The 22,182-nt window shown below is 39.4% G+C and overlaps 1 protein-coding gene across 1 annotated transcript in view; it reads left to right on the top strand.

The window, feature by feature from the left end:
* BANK1 (B cell scaffold protein with ankyrin repeats 1) overlaps nt 1-22,182 on the top strand; it is a 126,508-nt gene that overhangs the window by 101,373 nt on the left and 2,953 nt on the right. Inside the window, exons 8-14 of the mRNA XM_072335627.1 lie at nt 381-477; nt 2,000-2,284; nt 5,088-5,363; nt 14,596-14,664; nt 16,390-16,565; nt 18,046-18,109; nt 22,071-22,109. Coding sequence (XP_072191728.1) covers nt 381-477; nt 2,000-2,284; nt 5,088-5,363; nt 14,596-14,664; nt 16,390-16,565; nt 18,046-18,109; nt 22,071-22,109 — 1,006 coding nt within the window. The remainder of the gene's footprint in view (nt 1-380; nt 478-1,999; nt 2,285-5,087; nt 5,364-14,595; nt 14,665-16,389; nt 16,566-18,045; nt 18,110-22,070; nt 22,110-22,182) is intronic.

The raw sequence follows: 22,182 nt of genomic DNA, 5'->3' as shown, positions 1-22,182 counted from the left end.
TACTGATCTCTCTCATTACCAGTGGGTGCTCTGGAGTTTGGAATAAAGCTGAGAACTGATGGATGGCTGAGCAGAGATGATTTAGCTTGAATCTTTCCTTGGGTATTGCTTCATGGCAGTACCTCATGTACTTTATGTGTACCCAAATACACACATTCCTTCTGTCTGTACTAGGTATGTGTACTGCTGCATCAGTTGTAAATGCATTATGTTTTGGTCTCCTATTTAACCTTAGTAAAACATTGAAGATTTTTTTGGCAGAACCTAAATAAGAAAATGTGGCTGCTTCTCTCAGAATAGTGTTTTTTTCATTGACCTTATATGGCTTTGTTTAATAATATTGTTTAAAAATATATACCCTACTCTGTTTTGATTTGTAGATTAAAACAACAGATGATTTCACCAGCCACGAGGAGGAAGAGGAATATGAGGATGCTTATGTCCTTATGGGAGGCATGGAAGCTCGACCGGCCATGAGTAAGTCATGTTGTGAGACATCTTTCTCCGTCACAAATCATGTGCTGCATTGGGTGGGATTACTGACAAACACAGGGGCCATATTATTTTAATACTTGTAATTTCCATGTTATTCCTACTTCTGGGGAGGACAGATGTCCTAGGAGATGGGGGAAGGCAGGCAAGGGATTCAGTAGTAATGACAAAATCATCACTCAGTGAGACAATCACAGTGCAGTCAGTGTTCCTGGTAAATTCTGCAAATTTCTGGTCTCTCCTTCACATCTGGAAAACAGCTGAATTCTCCAGGTTCTCAGAGAAACTTTATGTAAGAGAAGACACTGTCTGCAGGTGTGGGAAACTCCTTTGTTTGGGGCACAGGTAGTAGATATTTTGCATCTTGATCTTCATACGCCTAAATACAGACTGATCATGGGTTTGTTGCTAATCTGTGTGATCATATGTATTCCCCTGGAAAAATGCAGAGTTGTTTGTTTGCATTTACTGATGACAGTTTCTTGTAGTTAGATATATTTTTGCAGCATCGTGGATTTATGAAGCTAAACTTCATCTTGTTTTTGTCTTATCTGTTTGTTGGCAATTTTATCTTTCCAACTGTCTCATATTCTGTATATAAATTTGCTGTGTTTAAGCCTGCTGTTTTGGCACGTCTAGGTATCGACACTGAAATGTGGGTTAGTAATCTATTAGCCCTGATATATATCTACTGTCTTTATCATGTTTCCTCTGTGTATGGGAGCACCTGAGAGTGGACACATGGAGAAAAAAGATGTAAATTGTAGCAGCTGGCCATGTTAGTCAACTACATGCACTAATCTCCCACTTAAATCAGTGGTGAAATAAAGACCTTCCCGAGGGGTAACTCAGAATGGAAAGAGCTCTGTATTACCAGCTCTGTATTGACTGTAATTCTGCTGACAGGCCCTTATAGTTTACTTTATGCCACTGAGATGGACTACCCAAATCTTGATGCTGTACTTAGCGTTGGAAGTTCATCCTTTCACAAAGCTGTGGTCCATAGCCCCCTGAAAACCTAGAAACCCCACAAAATTTCCACGGAAGTACAGCCACGTCTCCAAGGGCACTGTTTGTTTCATTTTACAGAGATAGAAATAAGCATCCAAAATCCATTGTAGTAAAATGAAGCCATAGCTTACACAACTGTGTAACGTGCTTTCCTAAGTAGTGCACCGTGCTGCACTGAAAATCAAGCAATACATATTTTGGAGGCAAGGTAAGTGTGTGTGATCTCATTCTGACAGCAGCTCCAGAAAAGTCGAGCGTACTGCGTGCACAAAGGTGTTGTGCACCAGAGTAGAAGATGTAATAAAAACTTCCACTGTTGATTTGGTAAATATTTTAAAAGCTGATCACTGGCAGTATGTATTTGACAGTCTTTCTGCTGCATTAGTTCATAAAAGTTTTATTAGCCATTGTGTTGCTTCTGTGGGAATCCTTGGAACAGAAAATGTTTCAAGTTAGCAAACGTTAAATGAAATAATGCATTCTTTAACATTACAAGTTGAGCAGAACCCAGGAGATCAACATGGAATCGGATCAAAATGTCAACAAGGAGCTGGGGTCGATAAGGAAAAGAAAGGTGATGTAGAAGACAGTGGAGAGGAAACTGAGGAAGAAGATTCCTACACCTTTGTCAACAGTCCTGACAATTTGTATGCCAGCATACCTGACTGTGATTATGAAGAAAACAGCAGAGAATGCTTCTTCTACAAGAAACCACCCCCACCTCCTCCTCGAAATCTGCCTGGCACCCTGAGACAGGATGAGCTGCACCATTTGTCACAAGGTACGATCTTGGCAGGAAAGTAACCACAGATACAAACATGAATGCAAGCACATTAAGTGTTGCTGTAGAGATTGCATAAAATCACTTCTAATAGTAGCAGTTAGTCAGTATGATCCTAATTCTGCAACACAAACATGCCTATGAAATTTGCTGTGTCAAGGTCTTTGTGACCAGGTAAGTCAGCTGCTACTGTAGTGCTGGGTTCAGGCTTCAACTTTTCCTCGCTCTGCACATCTCAGAAAGGTACTAAATAACACAAGATACTGGATTTACAATAGACTTCTGAGATGAAACACTGAACTTGCATTTTTTCTTAATTTTTAAGACTTATCTACATTAAAAATGTGAAATGCTATCATGGCTGAATGAGGTTTGTAATTTCACAGATAGAATGCAGAAATGAGAGAATGAAGTAACACAGTACTTTACTTCAGTTAAGCCAACGTTGTGCTGAGAAATCTAACACTATACTGTGTTACGAACAGAAAAGAGAGGGAGAAAATGTGACTTTTAATGAAATGCTTTGACTCTCTTCTTATTTTTTAAAATATTTCAGCCCATTTTTGATGATTTACTGTCATCAGATAGTAAAAATCGAAGATGTTTAGCTGTAGGTTATTCAAGTATGAGAAGCAGAAAATACTTTTTTCATTTATTTCAGGAGTGTTTACCTTTTTTTGCTTTTCTCATTGGGAAAAAATAAGTATGCGAAAGAATTCAAGCTTAAATAGCAGTCTTTAAAAATCATGTGGGAAAAAAACCTTGTTGTGGACTCTACCTGTAAGTGTGTGCACAAACTCTGTTTTTAAGTGTGGCATAATCTAATAGAATCCTGAATTACCATAATGAAGGACTTTGATGTTCACACAAGTACACAGAGATAGCCTTTCAGTTTATAGCCTGCTTGGGGTTGGTTTTCTCCTATTTTCTGCTGTGAAGGAAAAAGCTGGTTTTATGCAGCACGTTGCAGATTCCAAAACTAAGAGAAACAGGATAAAATTGCTACTGCAGATGCATTTTGCTTGCTATGCAATACTCAACTGTAGCTAAATATGTGCACAAATGAGGGGGCAAGTTTGACACACAGGATTTTTTTAGTGCAAGCTTGATATAAATGCCTATCTTGGGATAGCTCTTATATGGCTACAACATTAAGTAGTGATGCATTGCTCTCTGCCAAATGCTGGTTTCTGTCTATATATCTGCATATGGATACCAACCAGCAGAGAAAGCTTTTCTGCTGTGTAGTGTCCTTTGCTGAGTCCTGTGCTGATAAAGCCAGTGCAGCTCAAAACACATCTGCATGACTTGTTCAGTTAAGACGTGCTGTTAAGACATGCTGTGAATTTTCCTGAGGTGTTGGGCTTGGTTTCATTTCGTTTCATTTTGGGATGTGAGGATGGGGGTATCAGGATCCCTCTAAACTGGGATGATACTTACTTTCAAAGAAGAGCTCCAGTGAGTCACTGCTGCATATTTTTAGTCAGCCACTTTCTTCAGCTATTGCTGTGGAAGACCTAAAAGGCAAATCCCCTCTTTTGAAGTCTTTTTTAGGCAGTAGCATGAGAGTGCCCCCTGTGGGGGTTAGAAGAGAAAATTCTGCAGAGAAAGAAACAGAACTTCCATAGTGGAATGCAAACAAAATATTTTTCATATTAAATCTGGTAGCTTAATATTCATTTTGTGTTTTTGTTTTGTTTTGTTTTGTTTTTGTTGTTGTTGTTTTTAATATATCAGAGCAAAAATACGTGTTATTAATTCTTATTAATATGTATTAATATCACAAGCTGTTTTGAAAGGATGCATCTCATTTGTAAACGTATCAGGCTTGTAGGCATTGTTCAGCTTCTCCGAACCCACAAACAGTTAAAACAATTATTTAAATAGCAGCTAAAGGATTTAAAATTATGGCAGTGACCACAGCCATATACAGATACAGATGTATACAGTGCACTAACACACTAAGAAAAGGTGGCTCACTGCAGAGGTTTGCTGTTTGCACAGGAAGGATAGGGTCAGCACAAGGAAGGTCAGAACAACTATGGAACTGGCAGTTTCTTTAACAGCTTCCTCATTCTTAACAGTTTGTGGGAGTTTTAATACAAATAAACCCAAACAAACCCAGGTACGAGAAAACTTATTACTTCCTTTTAAAGCTATAAAATGCAAAACCTAAAGAGCAGCAAGTTCTGTTTAGATGTACTCTTAAATGTAGGGAGAGACCCAAGGAGATCACTTGGGTGTGGAGTATTGGATGGTCTTAGCATAATTTTTTTCATTTATCCTTTAGAGAGCTGTTTAATTTTTTAACCTTTCCCTATAGTACCTCTCTAGAAAATCCTCAAGAATAAACGGGACATTGAAAATGTTGGAAAGACAAAACCCAGTGTTTTACAGAAGTTTCCATTCTTAAGTTACTGTTGCAGCAGCAAACAGCAATTTCCCAAAATGCCAACAGCCACAGGGACTCCTTACTTGGCCACATCAGTAATAAAGGTGATCCTATGGCTCTTGTGGGAGAAACTGCAGCATATTGCTCTTAAATAAGATTTATTTTGGAGCTAATATATTAGCATCTAATTTTGATAATCTGATGTGAAATCAGGAGGAGGCCCTGGAGCTGAAATTATTCCTTTCAGATATCCTTCATACTGACTTAGATGATGAAGCCTGTGAAAACTGGAGTACCTTAGTTTAAAAGTGAAATTATAAGGACTATAAGTTACATTAGGAAAATCTGAAGCATAAATTAAGTTGTAATATCCTTTCTTTATCACCTATGGAGCATTTTTCACTTTTTCAGAGAGGAATTTTGTGGAGGAGAGAAGTGAAACAGAACATGGACTGAAGACAGCATGCTACAGAGAAGACCAAGATGCGTGTGAGGAAGATGAGGATGAGGACCACCCATACACTTTTGTGCAATTTGATGAATGTCTGTATGATTTGATACTGGATGAGGAAGATGAGGAGAAAAGGAAAGAACGCAAATCATTTATCATCAACAGGCCTCCTGCTCCTGCCCCTCGTCCTGAATGTTCAGGAGTCAGACATGAGAACACTCCATATATAGTACAAGGTTGGTGCTTGCTGTTTTGTATTTGCTGATAGAATGTGGACATCTGTTCTTTTTTATGAATAATATTTTTTTTAAAGACTAAGATCTTTGTTCAGTTATTTTCAAACCAGCAAATCAGTTGATTCAGTCTACCTATTCGCACCTTTCAAATGAGCTGAGAACATGTCTGACTAATGATACTTTTCAATTTGCATCCAAGATAACATGGCTTTTTTGGTTTAATTTTACAAAAAAACGTTATGACAGAGTGATGGAAGAGATTAAGAATCACTGTGCTAGATGCGAGTGTATCTGTTTTAACAGTATAATACAGAATGTACTATTCAAGCAGCTTTTCCTTTCAGTTTCTTCATCAAATTATTTTGCCTTAATTCTGAGAGAGATGTTAACCGTATTTCTTCATTAACCATGTTTTCCTGATGTGAACAGCAGAGAGAAATGCTGATGTGAGGACTCCTTTGAAATACCCTTATTGCAATGCTAGAAATTAGCATGTGAGAAAGGATTGTCTCCTTTTACCATTTCTGTGAAAAATTGTGAAAATTCTTGGAAACGTAATGCCATCTTTTAGCCTAATTCAGATTGAAGCCAAATTTCAAAGTAACAGAAGCTCTTGTGAACTTTCAGGGAATCTCTGCATAAGCCCCCAATTACCTGATGTTTGCGCTTCCAATCTTCTCTCTAAAGGAACCTTCCAGATGTGTAAGAACATCTGTAAGAATAAATGATAGAAAAATAGGTTTCAGAAGGAAACCAGAAGCTTATTTACTCTATCCAGTGAATGTTTGGCATTAAGACAGGTCTACTGCTACCCAAATATTCCTATCACAGAGAGAAGTACCTCCTTTGTAATTCCTGTTTCAGTCAGAGATCTGTTTTATTCTTCCTAGCTAGCTTCAGGCTGTATAACTCCAGGTGAGGGCTGGAATGCGTGGGTTCATGTCTTCATCATTTAGTTGCTCTTTCTTCAGCAGGTTTGGGAGGCATAAGGATGAATCATTACAGTAGATTGAGAGAGTAATGCAAGAATGGATGTGTACAGGGGGTCTGTTAAATTACAAAAGCCTTGAAATGCCTGCCTTTACTGGAATGGTTAGGGCAGTGTCTTGAATCCTGGTCTTCCATCATAAACATTCCAGTGACTTGAAAACCCTTACTGTGAAGATGCCTTATTTGGAAGGTTGCTTTTACTGTCTCCTGTTGCACTGAAGTGTTTCTGCTTTGTCTACCCTATCTGTTCGATAAGGAGGAGACTTTCAGCACAATTGCTTTGATGGGACTATGGTGCTTATATACCATATACGTGAACATGGGGTGGCATTTATAAGCAAGTAGCAGGAGACAAATTATTTTACTACTGTTCTGTGAAATCAGCTTCTGTTTCAAGTTAATTTATTTGCACCACAGATGAGAAAATTAAAAGCACTTCACTTGACCATTTAGGCCTCTGCTTCCCCTGCAGTCACACTGCTTCCAGCTCAAGGGTTTCTCACTCTCCTGTTTTGTGCAGGTATTTCTGAGACAGTGAGATGTTAGGCAGAAGTGACAAAAATTCAGCTAGAAGATTTCTCTTGCTATTTGTTGTCCTTTCCAGCAACAGTTAAAGTTATTCCTCCAGTCTAGCAATATCCCTGTCTCTGGTTTAGTATATTAAAAAAGCTTATAATCGGAACAGAAAAGATTGTTTCAGCAGTAAGAACTGGAACATTTTATTCAAATCCATCACTAAAATCTGCATGTGTTTGCATCCATTGCTTTATAATTTATCTGATGTAAAATAAAACTGCTGTGGCTAGTACATATAGGCATTATTCATCTCTCAAATGAATAGATGATGGTTTTAGGTTTTGTTTTCATATATTATGTTTAAAAGAACATTGCTGAAGATGCAGAGTCAAAGAATTAAAAAGTTATAAGTTAAGGTCATTTAGCAGTTTTACTTCCCTGCCACAAACATTAGGACATGACCCTTAAATATGTAACTGCATCCTGCTGTTTATCCCAGGTGTTTTGTTTCATCGGGTATTTAAAGTGGATGAGCATAAGATGCAAAACTCTTCAGTGTTTTTCATTCACATTTTTGATTAAAATGTGATTCCTGCCTGCCCTAGGTGCAGTGTTGTTCCTTATCCACTGAGCTTTTGGACACCCAGTATGAAGTAAATAGAATGCCGTGCTTTGGATAAACACTGCTCTGCAGCACTTTACTCATTCACAGCAGAGATCCCATTGTTTTCAGTGGCTGCTACAAGTGGTCAGAACTTCACATTCATTAGCATATCTAATCCTGAGTCAGCATCCTGATATCAGATACTCGTGAGCCTGTGCTAGTTTCAGTGGCTTGTATGGAGTTATGCTGGGGCCTTGATGGAGAGAGAAGTTCCACAGAGCGGCTTTTAGTTACCCAGGCATCCTTCTCTATTCTGTATTCCATCTCCATTCTCTAAATACCTTTTAAATTCTATATCAGATAATATTTGTGTAAGAAACGGGTCATCTTCAGTACACAGTTTTGGTTGATCTTCAGAACCATTGCCCTCTGATATTCATTAAGACACAGGTTCTGTGGGAAAAGTGGGGTTTGAGAATGGTTCACAGAAGAGCTGTATTAAGGCTGTGCAGTCACCTGTAGTTTGATCCTCATGTGCTCTGTGAGTTTGCAGAAGAAACAAGCTTTGAGCTCTATGACTTACAGGGGCTGTTGTGCTAATTCTTTGCAGAGCTGCAAGAGAAGGATTTCTTTCTCTCTTTGTTGGATCCACAGAGGGGATGGAAAACTGGGCCTGTTTATTGACAAAAAAATAGTGTAAGCATTGCATAACAAAAATGGATTGTGTTTTGGGGCTTCTGTTTTAATTTAGTTTTTCTGTCAATCAGAACAAAGCAAGTGGCTGAATTCCCATGACAGCGCTCAGAACACGCTGAAGTCCATAAAGTTATGAAAGAGTATCTTCTGCTTTTAGCAAAAGTGGCACTGTTTCTATGAGAATAGCAACAAAGAGAGCAAGCAAATAGCCCTCTTTGTAATTAGAAGTAGCATTCAAATACATGGTTGCACAAGCTTGCAGTAAGCAAAAACCCTGCTCTGTGTAGATTACCACTTGGTGCTGTGTAAATTAGGAGAGTGGAACTTTTAATTAATGGAGAGCAGGGCTTTGCAAACCCTTTCTGTTGTTGCTTTCAAAGTAGGATCTACCCTTTGAAACGTAGGCACTATATGCAAGTAGGCCTAACTGAGCTACTGCAATTTATTGTTTGAACAGCTGACCCGGATTTGCTGACAAATAAATCTGGGGAATATGAGTGACTTTAAAGATTTAAAGCATAAGTGTTCCAGTAAGTTTGGGTTGTTTTCATTTATTCCTTTTTCAACATTTTATTGAGTGTGCAAATTTTTGAAGGGTCACTGCTAAGCATACTGCGTTTGTTGTTTAATGTGGAACACTGCAAGAATTCTGTCTTATCTGGGGAAGGTTCTTCAGTCAATGGAGATGCAAATTGGTGCCTAATAACTAGCTGTCCAGATGGTGTGCACTCTTCATGTGCTCCCTTTCAATTCCTCAGCTGCTTAGTATTCTGTTGTTGGTTATTTCAGTGCTGGTTGGTTATTTGTTGCTGTTGTTTTTTAATGGTGTGTTGCCAAAACAACTGTTAAACAAGCGTATAAAGGTGTTGTGTTTTCAGTTTACAGTGAAATTTAAATACTCCATACTGGATACCACTTTGAGTGGGAAACCTAAGCCCACAGTACGTTCTCAGGACAGGTGTGTGGGTTTCTTTAATACATCTGTACCACTTCTGAAGTCTAACCTAGCAGACTCCCCCAGGGCATGAGGATTACAGCCCTGTCCCAGCTGGATCATTTATCTCATGTCAGAGAGCACCGAGACCAAAGGGTTTCTCCACAGCATGGACTTCTGTCCTACAGCATTGGTACAGGCTGCGTGGGGAAGTGGTAGAGTCACCATCCCTGGATATTGTTCAAGAAGCACAGAGGTGTGGTCCTGAGAGACATAGAGGGAAATATTGATGGTAGGTGGAGAGTTGGAATAGATGGTCTTAGAAATCTTTCTCAACCACAATGATTCTATGAACTAAAACTTCATATGTTGTAGCCTTTGCTGCTGTACAAAACACTCATGAATCCTTGAACAAATGCATCTTCCCTCTGTGCAATGGAAACATTTTACTATATAAAGATAGCTGTCCATGGAACTTCACACGAGGGTTAAAGAATTGGGGAATATATTTGCTGTTTACTTTTCTGGAAGAAAATAACATTTAAGTTGCTCATCAAATTCACAGGGTATGCAGAAAAAGTAGCAGGCGGTAAATGTTTTCAGGGAGGCAAAATAATTTATGTCCAGGATAGACAAACCCAATTGTAATGAGGAAAAAAAAATCCAAAACAGAATTGTTAGTATCTTAGAAAATTATCTGGCTGATTATTGAGAACTACAACGGTCATATCCTGACTTAAAAATTCTTATTATGCAGATGGTTTAAATGCTCTGAAGAGGATGTTCCCAAAGTGAAGCCTTGGAGCACATGCAAACTACAAAACCTTTATGTCCCACAAAGGGATTTTTTTAGTATTTTCCTCCAGTGGAGATAAAATTCTGCACTGCAGATGAATTTCATTATGTAACTCCAAGCAAAGAAATATTTTCCATGGAAAAAAAAAATACTAGGAACCGCTATTCATCTACCTTAGAACACCTTACAGAGATCTGGTGAGGAACTGGTCTGCCATGTGCTATCTTAACTTTGGTAGATTATAACATATACTGAATTAATGATTATTATACTGAATAAGGCCAGCAGATAGAAAACAGTTTTAGGATGCAGCCCAGTTGAAAAGTAACCCATTCTAAATGGCATTGTTTAGTTTAAACCAGATGGTCTTTCCCGTTTTACTTTTCTCTTCTGAAGTGGGACTGCAGAAGTATAATTATGTTTTACATGGTGGAACAGATATTCCTGAGAATACTGTTGGAGTCCTTCCACTTTCAATACTAACCTAAGTTTAACTGATGACAAGAGCAGCAGTGTGAGGTACAGCAAGTTCTCTGAGACCATGTTCGAACTCACTCTTTATCCTTTCTATAAAAGCCGTTCCAGTATTACTTTGGTTGTCTTACCTTACTGTAGGGGAAAAAATGTGCAGCGCCCTGTGGTCTCTCCTAATCAAGGTTGCTGTGATTCCAGCAGCTTTGAGCTTGCATTTGGCAGCTTTTGAATCTGACTGCAGACTGGAAAGAAAATTGCTGGTGTGCGTGCTTGGGTTTGCATTATTTTCACGTTGTCATTACATTGGAATTCTTCGCAAAGTCATTTTATTTTTCATCTGGGAAAATGGGAGTTTATCAGCCCTTACTCACTGATGATGCTGTACAAGGTAGAGGCTGACAACAGCCCATGGACTTGCAGTGGGCAGCTGATGCTGGAACTGTAACTCAGGCTACATGTATTTGCCTGCAAGTACTGGAGCAACATGGCAGTGTGGTGTTCCCATGAGTGTTCTTGACATTGCTTAGTCTTTATCCTGATGAAGTGACTGTTGTGTGCTGTCAGAAATGTCCTAAGAGTATCTGATGGTGTGTTTAGGACAGATAGATTTCTGTACCAGTGCAGATGTAGTCAAGGGTTTTCCCAAACTGGCTCAGCTAGACTTTCCCCTTCTGATGTTGTGAGCTTACTCAGACACTATCGCCACCGCAACAGTGTAGCTTCTGGGCCTTGAGCCACCTCTGCTACCTTGCACAGCACACACATCCCTTCTCCACAGCACTTGTACCAGACTAGGCCAGAGACACAGGGCTGCTGTGCTTCTGTTCAGTGCTCAGCTGCACAGCTTTGGAAAAATAAAAAAGGCCATACTGCTTACACTATCTCGTTTCCTTAGCTGATTTGATGATGTGAATCACCAGAATTTTTGTCTTAATCTTGAATATGAAATATTTTATATAGTTTTAGAACAGTCCTTAACCATCTCTGAGCATTGCATCTCCAGGGCTCACCCTGAGCAATGGATGCTCTGGGTGTAAGCAAACAAAACTGGCTACAGGAAAATGAGATCTAAAAAGATGTGAACAAACATCTGCATAGTTCTCATCTCCTGAATAAAAAGCATCATCCTACTATATTTTTTCCTTGCTATTCCCTGTGTATTTGTCATCCCTCACTGTGCTACATTTAATTTACAATCTAATCCATACCAAAAAAAAAAAAAAAAAAGAATTTGTGAGCTTTATTTGCCTTGGTATATGCACACACGGTTGGACTGTTTAAATATTGTGGCAGGGGGTAGGCAACAATAGGAGCCTCTCACTGCAGCACATCCTAGCTAGCTTGCTAACTGACTCCAGTTTGCATCCAAGTTGAGATGTGTTAATAAGTGCAACCCTGGTGTATTAATTAATTTGCCTTGTGTTTCTATAAAGATTTGGTTCCCCCCAGATTTTAATTTTGAGTGTCTCCTAAACAAAACAGGGCGGTAGATAATTTTGTTTGGAACACCAGCTCAACAAAGCTGATGAATAACTGCATCATTAATTTCCCTAAGCAAACTGAATTCAAATCAATGGTGGGTAGTGGTTATTTTGCTGTCTCTCTTCCTTTGCGTTTGTTCTGCCAAAAGCGTTGAGTAAATAGCATCAGGGTGACGGTATGATTAGCTCACATGTTCTTCTGGAGGATCAGTTCATCAGTCAAGCTTTACTTAAATCAACAGTGTAAGGTGCAAAACTGCTGTGTGTTTTCTTAGAAGTAATGTGGCTTCATAGTGTAGGCAGGTAAAGTAAAATCTAAATGACAGACCATATCCGTGCCTCTTAACAACACAAGCTGTCCCCTTTCATAATGTAACTTTCTCCACATTTTGATTGCCTGCATTTTTCATTATATCACTTCTTACTGGCCCATCATCAAGCAGTTTGTAAAATGTCATTGTGCAACTATGACTCCTTACCATCCCAGCTTTGTGTTAGAATCTCAGCTCATTCTGAAAATCAAATTCATGTTCCTTTCTGTCAAACTATGGCTACTGTAAAACATTGCATTCTCTCTTTTCAGACGCTTTCTACTCACCACAGTTCTTGTCAAGTTCTGTACCATTCTGTAGCAAGAAGAGCATTTTATGAAGCAGGAGACTTAGGTTTTAAATATTTTGGTTTTCTACTTAAGGTTTACAAAGAACTCCCTCTGTGTTGTGTAGCAACCAAAGGGAGGTATATTTAGTTCATAGTATTTGACCTGCACAGGTCCTTCAACCAGGCACAATGTGATTATGAATTGAAAAGGACTGTCTTTATGATCTTACAGATACAGTTGAAGATGCATGCTGTAGCAGCAGCACTGCAGTTTTTCAGTTGGGTTATCTATGGCAGAGAGGATCTGAAAATATTTTTCAGTTGAACAACTATGGCATTCTGATACCTACAAATATGCTGTATTGATAATATTGTTTTACTGAAGGAATATTCACCGTATTTTCCACAAGAACAGGACATATCTCTGTACACAGTGACCTGTTTACTTCATTCCGCTGAGTGCCAGCAGTAATTAAAAAGTGAGAATGAAAGAGTGAATCACTCGAGTCTTCCCTAACCTTGTGGCAGTCATGCAGCAGTGTGTGTTCATCTTTCCAGGCATTCCAGAAGCAGGAATAATTTGTTTTCATTTACTTCACCCACACTGAGTACTTGCTGCCAACTAAAATCACTTCAGCAAGATGCAGCACGTAAAGTGGTTTTAACAGTTTTACTCTGAAAAACCATAAGAGTAATTCCATTTCTGATTACTCCAACACTGCAAAACTCAGCAGAAATTTCATAGCCTATCAATTAAAGTACTTTCCAATCAGGGACATTGTTGAGTGCATCCCTCTTCCTCCTTTTGCAGTGAAATTCTAGCTGCCTGCATTACCTCAGCATTGGGATACTTCCACACTTCCTCTCTTCAAAGAAGTCACTATTTCAAGTAACGCCACAGCCACATTTAGGATGATTTTTTGGGGAACACAGAGAGCAGTATTACAAATGTTAAAATATATCAGTATTAGGCTGAAGTTAAAGATGTAACATCAACAGATTGGACTGCCTGGATAGTTCTTTTACCCTATCCATTTAACCTGTCTGATAACATTTTCAGGAACACCAAGTCTCCAGCTGTTTTCATTCATCATCTCCTCGTTAAACTGGCATACTCAGGAGTCCTGCTGTGTAGAAAACACCCTCTCAGGAGCTGTTCCTTCTTCACCTCTCCATATGGCATGTGCGGAGTTTAAAAGTCACCGTGCCCTTGATGCTCCATTTCACAAGTTTTCTTAGAGAAACAGGGCAGCCTGAGCAGGCAGACAAGGAACAAACTGAGGATGCTGGGTTTCCTTGGCCTGCATGAGCAAGGAGCCCAGCCTGCAGGGTGCCATGCACAGCATGCTGCTTGTGCACAGCTCTGCTGTACCTGGCCTTGGTTCCAAAGCAAAGATTTGTTGCACCGAAATGGCCACGTGCTGCTTTGCAGCAGTGTCAGTAAGGTGCCTTCTCTGCAAGGTACTGTTCTAGATTATCAAGGGGGTTTCACTAAAATCAGAACTGAGAACTAATAGGAATTAAGAGGGAAATGCATCTATAACAGTAGTTAAGTTAGAAACCATCTGGGTTTACATATGCTGCCTGCAAAAGTTTACAGCATTTCAGGGCACACCCAGCTGGCTATACTCAGGGCATCTCACAACAATGGAGTGATGGGCAAGAATTATGGAAAAAGCAGACAGGATTTGCTGTTCTTGGACCTTGTATTAGCTAGACAACAGTATGCCTGTATTCTGACTTAAGCACTATCATTCTTAGCTGGTACTATTGGTTTCCCTGCCTTAGCTTTCCCCCAAAATAAGATACAGGCTGTAGCTATCGTTGGTACCGTGTGAAGAACTCTGAGGTTGAGCTGTGTTGGTGTTTTTTTCTAAATAAGTAGCATCAATACGATAAGTCTTACTTTGTTTTATTCAAAGCTCTTTTCTTGATATCTGTATTATCAGCAATCCTACCATTCTGTGCAACAGAACAATTTTTCAAGTAATTAGCATTAGACTGACGAGTGGGTTGAGAAATACGTTTAGGCTAGAATAAGATGCATTCCAGCTTATTTCTGTGAGCCTCTGTCCTTCTTCCAGAATTCATATCTTTTATTATTGTTTTTGACTAACTTCCTTATGTTCTTAACTTTGCAGTGTTTCAGCAAAAAGCCACTCAAATGCCCAGTGACTACAGCAAGATGTACTGCAATGCCAGGAAGCACGGTACAGAATTCAATTTAGCTCTTTAACTTCTTTGGTGTTTTTTAGCAGAACTAGTGGAAAATTGCTACGACTTGATTTTGACTGATTTAGCATCTATTTTCCTGCATGTGATTTATATCCTTAATGCTATCACAGCATGAATAGAATCAGATTAAAGAAAGAAAAATAAAAGTTGCAGTCCTTTGGGAAAGATTTGTAGAGCCAGAGTTTACTTTATGCCTTTCTGTTTGCTTTTTCCATTGTGATTAAAACCAAGTAAAGTTAAAACTGGAGGGCTCAGCTGTGCTCACTTAATTCCAGCCATGGAAAGGCAGCAGTGAGTGGAGCCTAAGTTCTCTCCTGGGTGCCCCAAGATCCATGTAAAATGAATTACTGGTGGCATTCCAGTTGTTATTTGAGTTGTAGCACATCAAAATGTTGCTACCAAATTCCTTTAACGGTACCCTAAAGTAACTAGCAACGTTACATACAAAATGAATGAGCAGAGTGAATATTTTTCTTAACTGTTCTTCTAACTAGTAGATCAGGATTAAAGCATATTGAGCAGCATGCAATAGCCTGTGTTGTTCTGTGACAGGGAGCTGGAGTGCTACTGGCATAACCTGGCACGAACACTAAAACACTGAGGAAAAGAACGGCATACCCTCTATATCTTACTGCGTGTTTGGTCTGAACTCTGAATGCTCATTTCAGACGCAGGTCATTAGGGTTCTCGTTCTGTCAAAATGGAAACTGTTAGCAGAGATGAGAAATAAAAAATAGAGAATCCGGCCAAATGTGCTAGTATGGAGTGTGATCAAAAGGAGACGAAACAGTAGCTGTTTCTCTTCACTTTCTTCGCACAGTCCTTCCTCACTAAAAGATATAAATGCACAACATGGCAGAAATACTGACACAATTAATAACATGGTTTAAGTTCTCAATCTGCCTGCATTCTCTGTGCAGTTTGAAACAGGTGCTTCGTGGTCCCTTAGCAACATCCTCATACACAGATAGATCCCAGCCATCTCAACATCAATATCCTGGATACAGCCATGCTGCTGCACCTCCTTGGACAAAGCAGTGAATTTGATCGCATACATCTCCCTGACATTTCCCTTTGGTTGTGCACCTGCACTGTAATCTGTTGGAGAAGTAGAGATTCTGACATCTTCTCATCACTCAGTGTATCAAATAATTACCGCTGGGGAGAAAAAGAATCATGTAAAATCTCACGATGCTTTCTGACCAGGTTTCAACCCTCACGTTTTGAGAAACGCAGTGTTAGAAGTTGGGGAAGGAATAGGGGGAGAAACATTGTGGAAATGTTCTGTCTTAACATGTCAACAGTTTCCTTTAAAGTGTCTGTACTTATAGCTTTAGCACTGGAAGGGAATTATTGTGTGAGCTGTCACTAATGGTGAGTCTGTGGATACGGGCTGTAGTAATGATTGAAATGTTTAAGAAAGATATTGCTCTGCTGCCAAAGACTAATGGTAGATACTTCATTGATTCATTGGATTTCTCTCATTTGGGGAATTAAAAGAAAAAAAAAAAAAAGGGGGGGGGGGGGGGGGGGGGGAAATGAGAGAAAGAGAGAGAAGGGTGGGGAAAGCCACCCTATGGATGCTGGGTTTAACTAATGGCAAATGGCAAAATCGCACTTACACGCCTTTGACAAAATTACTCAGATCATAAAGGAATGAAGTGAGTTACTAATGTTTACGTCTACGTGTTGTGTTGTAGCAGCATGCAGAAGACGCACTGGCATGGAAGCTGTGAAACACAGCATCCCTGCTGAATGGGAAGATCTTACCCGTGTGCAGAAACAAGTGAAAAAGGGGGCAGCTTCTCTGGATGAAGTCCTTGATGGATGTAAACAGTGGCAGGATGAAAAACAGAGACTGCAGACCGCTCCACAGGTATGAGTCTGAATATTTATGTTTCTTGATGGAATCTTGGTCAGAAGTTTGGAAAACAAACTCCTGTATTTCTGCTCCTACATGAGATCAAAAATTAGAGCTGTGATTTATCTTGTCATGATTTATATGCCCATCAGCTCCCAAGGAATTTGCTGCTTGTGCTTCTGAATTGCACAGATACCTGTTTCCACTGGTGCTCATTGGAGATGCTTCCTGAATTTATTTTGGTTGAATTTAGGTGCTGCTGCATTTGGTTAAAATCCCAAGTTAAATATGTTGATCTCCTAAGATTTTTATTTTACACCGTTATGCGAGGCACAGGTACATGCATCTTTTATGAAACCACCATCTTTCTGTAGCTGAACAAAATAAATGTGCTTTTGAGCCCCGTCAGCTAACAAAAATACGACTCCTTCAAACATACCTCGTTAATATATATTGACTGCATCAGGCTTTCTGCCTGTCTGAAGGTGTTGATTCTACCTAGTGAAATTCACAATTCTCAGAAAAGCTCTTCAGCTCTTTTATATTCAGTGTATGGAGTAAAATGAGGTGCACAAAAACAAGATTTACAAAAGCCCACACAGTGAGTCACTAAAAGAATTGCATCAAAGCTAGATGATAGGCTGAGGAGAAAGGCACAGTGAAGAACTTTGTTAATTACTCCCAACAAGACATCTGGAAGAAGAGGTTATGCCCTCATTTTATATCAGGTCATCCATTAACAAAAATAGTTTATTGTTGCCTTTTGAGTAAATCTAGTAGAACGAAGAATACTAAGACTATTCTGCTGCTCTATGGAGTGGGAGAGCTACCAGGTGCTGCTAACAAGGACCGATGAAATGCCCTTTTGTTTGCATTTACTGAAAAAATCCTATGAGCTTTGTCATCACAATGGAATACTTATTAGCAAAAGCGTGAGGCCTTAGAACAGTTCAGGTGTACAGCCCCCAGACCACGCACCACCAGCACAGCATGAGCTGTTCTCAGTGGTGTAGGGGTGTCCAGTGCCCAGATGAGAACAGCAACACTGCTCCCTCAGCTGGGGAGGTACACAGGGAGGAGGTGGACTCTAATCTGTGCAAAAGATAACAGCATACAGCGCAAGTCTTTTTTGGTTGTTAACATGAAGATCATATTGGGGGGAGGATTTACCCAGCCTGATTTCCCTGCTTAAGGAAGATAGCTGTTTATATACTCTTCATTGTGTATGTTTTGTGCCATAGAAAAGTTTGTCACTGTTAACCTGCAACATAACGAATTAGCTTCACACTATCACTGCAGTTGTCCAATGTTAAAAAATTAAAGCTCAAGTCTCTGTAATTTAACCCCAGAATCAGTGTAACTTGCTGATAGAAAACAAACACCCCAGGACTCAAGGCAGTGTTCAGAATGCTAGAATCCAGCTTTATAGATTTATTTATTGTTTCTAAAGCAAACTTCCATTGATGATTCTTAATGCATGTTTTTTTACTTAAAGGATAAAGTGTGCCACCTTAGAGCCACCAGTACTGGGAAGAGACTAGAAAAGGAAAATCTGAATGGTGAGTTACACTTTCTTTTGGATTTCAAAACACCAAAGACTTGTAATGTTAATAAGTACATTGCTAAGGTTGGATACAAAGCATTGGCTTCATAATGAGCATAGCCTGCATCTTTTTACATTGAAGTTAGTATAGTGTAACCAGGACTTAGGTGGGGTTGAGATTGCAGCCCAAGAATAAGCTCAGCGAGAGTTAATGAGGGAGAAAATTTAGCAGGTCTTTGCAGCTCAGCTTTTCTGTAGTCATTATTTCCTACTGCTTTGTCAGATTAGATTAGATGATTCCTTTATGACAATTTACTTAATGACTTGGGTATTTGATTTGTGTATCAGCTATCAGTTAGCACTTGCAAATCCTTGATGAGCTTTCTGTTGCCACAATAGTTCAGAACTGTGATTCAATAATCAAAGCTATACCATTAGTCATTTAAAATGCTTTTTACCTTTGTGATTCAATGGTCTCTGCAGCTGAATAAATCACCTGTACTTCCTGCAAATTATTTTGTTGTTATGAAGAGATTGTTTTAGGTGTTACTGGCTTTAGGCCTATGATTTCTGTAAACTTCAGTATGTACAAGTTTTTGGAGAGAAAACATACTGCGGTTTTTTTGACACTGGATTTGGTAGTACAGTCTTTGCATTTAAATCAATCACATAGGTGATGTTTCCCTCTAGTACAAGAGGGGAAAAATAATGCACAGTACTATTTTGATTTATTCTATTAGCCAGTGTTATAACTACATAGACTCAATACCTGGGATGCTGTAAATAAGTGAATTTTTTACTGGCCCTGTGGCAGAGTAGCAGTTCAGACTATTTCAGCTTGGTAGGGTTGCAGCAGCCTGCACACATGAGTGGGCTGAGTCTTTTCAGCCTTTGTAAAGGTGCTCAGAGCTAAAATCTGTTCCCTGTAGACAAGGCAAAGCTCACTGTGACATGAGGTTGAATGTCAGAATGCATTTGGCTGTGGGGTTTTCTTTTTAAGGCCACATCAGTCTGGTCAGTGTTGCTGGCCTCTGTCCAGCATTCAGCTAGTCAGTAACACATACAGGCAGAAATGTAGTAGCAACAGCAGAATTTAAAGTTTGCTGTAACAATGAGGCTTGTATTACCCAGTAACTCAGATAATGATCACTATGTCCCCTTCTGATCTTAACCTCTCTGCCATCTGTTACGCTATTTTATATTCTATGATGAATATAAAGCAGAAATACAATGGGAAGAATCATTATGTAGGCCCTGGTTCTGTCCAGTGGTACACTATCAGAGATCTAAATCCTTGAAAATAAGTATATTTTTTTTTTACCAGATGGAACTCCATCTACAGCTGGAGCATATTAATGATGAGTAAGGAAAGGTGTCAGAAAAAGCATTATCTAAATCCCGATATGAATTGCCTGAATCAAAGATAATTGCATTCTTTTCTCTGTCATAGTTCTAAGGAAAGCAGAGCAGAGAGCATTTTGAGACTTTTTGTACCTTATGCCATTGAAGAAGACAGTGCTATGGATGTCAGCAGTTTGCAGATTCGTGTATCAGACTCTAATTTTTACACCTGCATGTAGATTCTCCAGCTGTACCTTTAAAATCATGGGCTTTTACCATCAGCTGCCATGTTTGAAATCAGGATTCAGATACCCATTTTCATAGGCTGTTTTTGAAGACTTGATTTGGAATTTAAACAGATCGTATCAGGAGCTTGTTAGAAAAGGAATTTGATTTTTAATGAGAGAAGAAAATATATGCTATAAATAAGTGAGGAACATAATTTTTAGTTTCTTGATAAGTTTGATCTTGCTTCCACTGTAATGAAAGTTTTTAATGAGAGCAGCAGTAAGTTCAGTCTTCCATTATAGCATTTGATGATATCTTGAAGTCCGCGTCTCAGTTTGCAACAGTTTAATATAGGATCTGAAAACTAAGAGTAGCCTGTTGCCTATGGGGAAAAATTGATCCCCCTTAGTTAGGCTTCTGTCTGATTTGGAAAGCCAGCAGAGAAGTGAGGCTTCTACAGGCATTCGGCATCCCTGTTTTGTAGCACACACCCATATTGTTTAAAAACCTACACAACGCTTATCCACACCTTTTAGATGTTTGAACTGCCTCTGTGAGCACTGCTTAGCCCTTCCTGAAAATGAGATTTAAATATCTGCTTTCTAGTTCAGTTACATTATGGCACCTTATGTGCCACATCCCACAGGTTTAGTCATCCAGCATCTAAAAATAAGTACAAGACTGCAAAAACTACAAGAGATTACTTAGGAATTGCCTATAGTTAGATAAGTATCTCTTCATAGCTGATCTCTGTGGAACCTGGAACTTGGTCTTGCATTAGGGATACAGTTTGCACAGTATTGCTGAATCTTACTATTGCATAAGATTCCTCATCACAATACGGAGTAACTGATTCTCTGTTCCCCACTGATCTCAACAAGAACTGAGTAGCAGGTGTCACTGCTTCACTGCTGGGTAATGAGCAGGACAGAGGCCACAGAAGATGAATTATAACTCAGATGGACTTCAAAAGACTAATACTGCGTTATGCAAATATCAGCCATTAAAAAAAAAAAAAAAAAAAAAAAAAAAAAAAAAGTCAGTAGCTTATACAATAGTTTTAAATGAAGGCAGATCTCAGGAAGCACCATCAGATGCTTAGTCCTCCAGTGACACCTATGGGGCAAACAGGCAATTCAGTCTCCAGCTCCTAGTCAGGACTGGCACAGCAGGTGGTCTGCTGAGGAAGGCAAAGGACTTTCTGCACAGAAATTTTGCAGGGAACTGGACTGAAAACTGTTTAAAAGCTGAGCTGTTAATCAGTAGGTACTTAAACAGCTGGTCATTAATCATGTCTCTCTGTCACTGAAAGTGTCCTTCATATCCAAGAAATAACAACCCATTGGTACGCAGCCCCACTCCTCTAAGGCTGTGCATACAGCCAGTCATCACTCCAGTAAGAGCAACCTCCAACAAAATTTCTTCTTCCAGGCTGTGATTTCCAGCTTTTTAGATGCCTATTACAGTAAAGCAGACAGTAAAGTTTAATTAAGTTTGCTCAGCCAGCTGCCAAAGACCAAATCTCTTCCTCAGCTTCATTCAAAAAGCACACAGAAGAGCACTACTCAGCTTTCACAAACTGTCAGATCATTGATTAAGTTTGCAATCCCCAACACTTGGCTTTGATCCTCAACCCTCATCAGCACCTTGCTTTAGTCCAAACTGCTAGCAGACTGCTTATTCAATGGTTGACTCCACTCCAGCATGCAGGTGGCTTTAAGCAGACATTTCCTGAACCAGCACCTCAGTTGGAGCCTGTTAACCAATAGAAAGAAGAACAAAGCCTCTCATTTTGACATGTGGATCACTGGAAACTCGGACTACCTTACCTAATCCTGTTATCACGGTTGAAATAGCTCAGCACTTTCAGTGGTATCTGTTGGACTTGTGAAGCTTCAGCTTTAGCCTGGTTTATTTCCAGCTTAAGTGTTTCGTAGCTTCACTTAATGCTTACAGTATTAAATATGTAAGCACATACATACGTAATAACAACATAGCAAACATAAATAACAGAACTCAGTTTCCTGCCCATCTGTCATCAAATCAGGCCTTTGTGAGGCAAGCCTACAGTAAAACTGTTGACTAAAGAATTCAGAAAGACAACTGACTTTTCTGTGTACCCTCACAAATGCACTCCTTCATCCACCCAGAGAGGCAATCCTTGCTGTTAAAAGTACAAAACTCATCTCATGTCATTCTCCCACACAACACTCGCCTATTTTTGTGGCTGCTCTATACTCCTCTGCTCCCAGAGACGTGCTCATAGTTGAAGGAAAACACACAAAAGTGACTCGTGTGTATTTTGTGAAATATTAACTTTGAAAGACGTTCTGTACTGGCCTAATTTATCTCTGCTATATACACGACTAGTCGTTAATTGCATCAATTTCTTTTTAGCGTCCAATTAGGACTCCAGCAGAGAAGGAAGAGATGCCTAATTAACAGAGGTAAGAGCATGTATACAAAAAAATACACAAGACATTATTTGTCATGGAAACTAATGCTTGTGGAAGTACTTTT

The sequence above is a fragment of the Excalfactoria chinensis genome, chromosome 4, assembly GCF_039878825.1.
Source record: "Excalfactoria chinensis isolate bCotChi1 chromosome 4, bCotChi1.hap2, whole genome shotgun sequence".
Lineage (NCBI taxonomy): Eukaryota > Metazoa > Chordata > Aves > Galliformes > Phasianidae > Excalfactoria > Excalfactoria chinensis.
This window is presented reverse-complemented; position numbering and strand designations above follow the sequence as displayed.